The 6000-nt window shown below is 46.5% G+C and overlaps 2 protein-coding genes across 2 annotated transcripts; one reads left to right on the top strand and one right to left on the bottom strand.

Moving 5' to 3' along the window:
• Positions 1 to 905: 905 nt before the first annotated feature.
• LOC126989211 (histone H4-like) lies at positions 906 to 1293 on the top strand. The gene has a single exon (XM_050847816.1). The coding sequence runs from the start codon at positions 906 to 908 to the stop codon at positions 1215 to 1217; it is 312 nt and encodes a 103-aa protein (XP_050703773.1). The 3' UTR covers positions 1218 to 1293.
• A 3554-nt stretch (positions 1294 to 4847) lies between these two features.
• LOC126989210 (histone H2A-beta, sperm-like) lies at positions 4848 to 5159 on the bottom strand. The gene has a single exon (XM_050847815.1). It carries the CDS (start codon positions 5157 to 5159, stop codon positions 4848 to 4850), a length of 312 nt encoding a protein of 103 aa, XP_050703772.1.
• Positions 5160 to 6000: the final 841 nt, after the last annotated feature.

Genomic DNA, 6000 nt, shown 5'->3' with positions numbered 1-6000 from the left:
TATTATTATTATTATTATTATTAATATTAATATTTTTTTTTTATTTAATTATTTATTTTAATTATTATTAATATTTTTTATTTATTTATATTTTATTTTTAATTTATTTATTTATTTATTTATTTTTTTATTTATTTTTTATTATTATTATTATTATTATTATTATTATTATTTTTTTTTTTTTTATTTTTTTTTTTTTTTCTCCAACACCTTCGACTATACTTGCGTGGTTCGAATGACCCACTTTAAACAAATGATCCCTTTGCTATACAAAGGACTCTTCCAACTGTCACTTACTGTTCAACCTTTCGGTCTCATGCAATCCCCTCCATTCCGCTCACCTCCTGTGGCTGGACCCCACCAAAAAAGTATGTTTCTACTACCTCCCACTTTACTTGCGTGGTTCGAATGACCCACTTTTAAATAAATGATGCCTTTGCTGTACAAAGGTCTCTTCCTCCTGCTATCCTACTGTGCCACCTTTTACCCTCATAGAATCCCCTCCGTTCCGCTCGCCTCCCTCCGACTATCAGGGCTGGACCCCATCTAAAGGTCCCTCCGCTATACGGAGTACTTCTCATACCATCCACTCTGCCAAATATACGTACAAACCACTGTCGCCCTCTGACTTCCTTAATTTCAAATATTCACACCTTTCAATCCTTGGGACCTGGAGTGGGGTTTTGTCGGTCGCTCATAGTACGCTGCGCGCTGACCGTTGGGGCCGTGCTGGGTGGGGCTCTGGCGTTTTTGGGCGTAACGCGTCCGTGGCTTAGAGAGATCAAAGAGAGAGGCGGGCCAGCCTATGGCACATAGCCCGCGAGGGCTAACAACCCTCAAAAACCCACCAACCAACCAACCACCAACCCAACACTCACTCCACTGTTGAGCTATCCACCTGAACCATGACTGGCCGCGGCATGGGAGGCAAGGGACTCGGAAAGGGAGCCGCCAAGCGTCACCGCAAGGTTCTTCGGGACAACATCCAGGGCATCACCAAGCCGGCCATCCGTCATCTGGCGCGCCGTGGCGGTGTGAAGCGCATCTCCGGGCTTATCTACGAAGAGACCCGTGGTGTGCTCAAGGTGTTCCTGGAGAAAGTCATCAGGGATGCCGTCACCTACACTGAGCACGCCAAGCGCAAGACCGTCACCGCCATGGACGTGGTGTACGCCCTCAATCGCCAGGGCCGCACCCTGTACGGCTTCGGTGGTTAATGCCGCTGCCTGAGCGAGCCCGACCTAACCCACCCACCCCGGACCCCTTTGAGGTCCACATTCTTATTCACTAAGAGAATAGTAGCAAACTTTTTACTTCAGTTATATTTTCTTTCTTGCTTTCTTTCTTTCTTTCTTTCTTTCTTTCTTTCTGTTTCCTCCCTCCCTCCCTCCCTCCAACCTGCCTAATGATGGTTCACACCTCCGCCCACTGCTCCCCATCCACCTCATTTGACACTAGTAAGCTCCAATTTGTTTGTGTCAGTTCTTACAGAAACATCATTTTGACATAATTTCCCCTGTCCCTGTCTATTCTTTGTAAAATCAGTAACAGGATATCTATGAAAAGAGAGAGAGAGAGAGAGAGAGAGAGAGAGAGAGAGAGAGAGAGAGAGAGAGAGAGAGAGAGAGAGAACTATATTGGAAAATATATAGACAAAACAAAGCGACGTCTGGACGGGAAGAGGAAAAGAAAGAGAGGAAGAATGACATAGAAAGGTTAAGAAAGAAAGAGAAAGAAAAAAAGGAGGAGAAAAAGAGAAAGAGAGCAATAATGAGAAAGACGGCAATTATATAGACAGAGAGAAAGAAGCCTCCCCTTCTTGATCCACTCCTTCTATTGTCTCTTGGAATGTGCAGAAGTGTATAGGAAAGCAAGGGTAGGGTTAGAGGGTGAGGGACAGGCTCAGAGCGAACTTGAAAGGGAAAGGCTGAGGAAGTGGGAATCTCCCGGCCTCTCCCTCCTCCTCCTCCTCCTCCTCCTCCTCCTCCTTCTTCTTCTTCTTCTTCTTCTTCTTCTTGTTTCTCGTTGTCGTCCTCATCATAACGTTGCGCCCTCTCTTACTGGACCCGCTTTTTCAGATACGTTGAACCAGCCCCGCCACCGAATAGCCCGCCGGAACCCTGGGCAAGCGTCTACATGCCCAACAGTAGACAGGTGGATGACTAAAAAGCTGCAAATACGTTTCTGTGAAAGTAGATGTGCCGGCATGTAAATAGGTGTGCCTGCCTGCCTGCCTGCCAATTAAAGCGAACGGGCTAGCTAACAGACAAACACAAAACTAGCTAGCTAACAAACTAAAAGACAAACTAGCTAGCTAGCTAGCGAGCAAGCAAGCAAACAAACAAACAAACAAACAAACAAACTAACTAACTCAGTTGAACGAACGAGCTAGAAAAGGAAGAAACCAACAAATCGACCGACCAACAAACAAACAAACAATCAAGCTAGCTGGCAACACACACTAAAGCTAGCTAGCAACAAACAAACAAACAAACAAACAAACTTGTTAGCAAAGATACACACAAACAAGCTAGCTAGCTAGCTAACTAATACACAAACAAACAAACAAATAAACAAACAAGCAAACTCACTAACTAGCTAGCTAGCTAGCAAACAAACTCACTAGCTAGCTAGCAAGCAAACAAACAAAATGGCTAGCTAGCTAGCAAGCAAACAAACAAACAAACAAACTCACTAGCTAGCTAGCAAGCAATCAAACAAGCTAGCTAGCAAACAAACAAACAAACAAACTAACTAACTAACTAACTACCTAACAAACAAGCAAACAAACAAACAAACAAACAAACAAACAAACAAACAAACTAACTAACTAACTAACAAGGTAGCTAGCTAGCAAACAAACAAAATAACAAGCTAACTAGCAAACAAACAAACAAACAAACAAACAAAGAAACAAACTAACTAACTAACTAGCTAACTAGCAAAAAAGCTAGTTAGGGAGCTAGATCGTTTTTTTTTTGCAAGCAAACTGGGTAGTTAGATTTGTTGTGGGAGTGTGGTTCTTAGTGTGTTGAGGTTTATAATGCGTGTTAGCTTTCCTTTTTTGGGGGTTGCTTGTGATGGGTATTGCGATTTCTTTTTACATATGTTAGATGACTGTCTCTTTTTAGTGATTCTGAAAGTCCTTTAGCGAAAATAATCACTTGGATTATAGTGTCTTTCCAGCAATATTTGCCTGTGCAATGGAATAAGTATTATTCCATCTATCACTGAAATAGCTGGATGTTAATACAAAAATATTGCCATACTCAACTCCTAATACCTCCCCAATTTTTTTTTTTTTAATGCAAGACCATAGGTAATATTAGCTGTATCTACAAAACGATTGGTAATAGGATTATCTGTTACGCAAGTAAATGGTACAAATAAATAATTATCCTTGAACAAGTTTGTTTTTACATCCTGTGCATATGGGAGGAAAAATGAAATCTAATAGCGCTTTTATCAACTCTTTCATAGTTACTGAAATATTCTAATACCTACAACCAGAACAGATATATTTTCATTATTGTATGTGAGAGGTATAGAGGGAAGTAATTGCTTGTTAAGGCTTTTATTCTAAGAATTTACCTCAAAAAAGTCTAAAAAGTTCAGAGTTAAAAGCGTAATGATTACCGAAGTAGAACAATCTTATAAGATCTCTATTCATAACTCCCGTAACACCTATGTGTGAATATACTGCTCCTGTATGGTTTATGGTAGCAAAAGACTTCAAAGATATAATCAAGAGAGAATCATACAATGTAATAAACTCTACCCACATACTGGCCAAAGAATATGCTAAAGATCTTTATAAAGGAACTAAAAAATCACTCCTTAGCAATGGCTTTTAGTTACAGCAGAAGAGCAACTAGTGGGGTTCCCCGTCCGCTAGGGGAACCTACGGCGGAGCTATGTGCGTGGGTCACCTTTTTTTTTTTTTTTTTTTGTGTGTGTGTGTGTGTGTGTGTTATTCTAATTGTAATTCTAATTCTTATTAGCTAGCGCGAGACTCCTGTATCGTAGTGTCTGTGCTGGCTGGCTGGCTGGCTGGCCCTGGTGCTTTTGCACTTAGTTTAGCTTACCCTCCCAAACGTTTTCTTCTTCTCCTCAGGGTCTACCTCGCCACCTAGCACCTGCGTGTGAGACAGGATGTTTAGGTTGGGTTAAACTATACCGTGATGATGGCTGTGTGTGCGTGTGAAGGTGAAGGTGAAGGTACAAACCGATGCATGCTTTCTCGGGTGAGGCAGGGGATCATACATGACGTCAGTGACTGACTGACTGATTGATTGATTGACTGACGGATTCATTTTTCTCATTCCGGACCTACTCCACAGGCCACAGCAGTGATGACGACGGGCAGGTCGGAGCCCACCCAGCTACTACCTACCTACCTACTTCATCTCGGCAGGGCAGCGCCGCGTCTGATCTGCGACGGCCATCATCGTCTCCACGACCGACCTCCCGGTTCTGTTGTGCGGTTTTTTTTTTTTTTGTTATGTTATGTTTTGTGGGTTGTTGTTGTCGTCGTTGTCAGCAGAGGAGTCCCTTACCTGCTGTGAAGAAAACAAACAAACTAACTGTGGGAAGCCTGCCAGACGTGGGGGTTGTTAATTGTTGTTGTTGTTGTCATGACTGAGGTCTTCTTCCTAGTAATATCAGCAATAATTGACCTAGGAATGGCACTATGTACTTGAGGGTGTCCAGAACTCTCTTTTGGAAAGGTGTGGCTCCCAAGGGAGCCGGATTAAACTGTACTGTTGTCGTCCCTGTAAGGCCGAGGGCGATTACTTCTTCTAGGTCTTCTTGGGCAGTAGCACCGCCTGGATTTTAGGCAGCACAACTCACTGGGAAATGTTTAAGCAGGATAGTATCTTTTTGAGCTCATCGTAGTTGCGTAAGGCCAGCTTCAGGTTGCGGGGAATGATGCGGGTCTTCTTGTCGCGGGCTGCGTTGCCGGCCAGCTCAGGCACCTCGGCGGCCAGGTACTCCATGACGGCCGCCAGGTACACGGGGCGCCAGCGCCCACGCGCTAAGGCATAGTTGCCCTTCCTCAGGAGACGGTGGATCCTGCCCACGGGGAACTGCAGGCCAGCACGGCTGGAGCGGGCCTTTGACTTCGCCTTCACGTTTCCTACATTGCCGCCTCCAGACATGTCGAGAGTGAGTTGTGGGGGTGTGGACTTGCGCTGATGCTGTGGGCTCGGAGAGCGAATACCCGCCGATCGTTGTTGTTGTTGTTGTGGGATTTACCCCCTAAAAAGGGGGAACGGGCCTTTGTCATACGACGGCCCGTCGCAGGGGGGAACCCGCCGCTGGCGTGCGGCGGGTGTGGGGAAGCCTCCGCCGCCGCCACAGCCACGGGTAGAAGCCGGCGAGCAGCGACGGAGGCACGGGCCCTCCGAGCAGGTGCTCAGGAGCAGCCCGTAGCTGAGCCGAGCGAGCAACTCAGCAGTCTATAGGTGGCCCAGAGGCCGGGAGAGTTGCTCGCTCGACGAGTGCTGGCGGTCCACTGATGTGGCGACGGCTTATCGGGGGGGCTCATCTCGGGGGCTCACATGTTGTGACGAGTCTCACGAGAGCCTCGTCAGAGGGCAAAAATAAGCTATGGTGCAGGCAGCCCTTCCGGGTTGCGGAGGAGATGGCGTGTGCCCTGAGACGGAGCAGCTTAATAAGGTGGCTGATGGAAAGCTGGTTGAGCCTGGTGGAGATGGAGGGCAATCAGGCCTCCGCTTTGAGGCACACGCATTTTGTCAGTGCAGGGCCCGAGAATGTGGCGGAGTGCCGCGTTCTGGAGCCACCTCAAGCGGCTCGAGTGCAGCGGTGCTAACGGTGAGGAGGCATGGCGACCCATAGTCCACACAGGACCGCACCGCCTGGACATAAAAGCGCCTTAGCACCCTGCCGCTCGCACCGCCCTCCGTCCGTGCCAGGGCGCGCATCATGTTGGTGCGGCTCTTCACCCTCGCACTGAGAGAGGCGATGTAAGCACAAACG

Source organism: Eriocheir sinensis, unplaced genomic scaffold (assembly GCF_024679095.1).
Source record: "Eriocheir sinensis breed Jianghai 21 unplaced genomic scaffold, ASM2467909v1 Scaffold11, whole genome shotgun sequence".
NCBI lineage: Eukaryota > Metazoa > Arthropoda > Malacostraca > Decapoda > Varunidae > Eriocheir > Eriocheir sinensis.
The sequence above is the reverse complement of the archived record's forward strand: the minus strand, read 5'-3'. Positions and strand labels throughout refer to the sequence as shown.

Excerpts from the sequence above, each read along its gene's own strand:
- LOC126989211 (XM_050847816.1), top strand. The coding sequence starts at position 906 with ATGACTGGCCGCGGCATGGGAGGCAAGGGACTCGGAAAGGGAGCCGCC.
- LOC126989210 (XM_050847815.1), bottom strand. The coding sequence starts at position 5,159 with ATGTCTGGAGGCGGCAATGTAGGAAACGTGAAGGCGAAGTCAAAGGCC.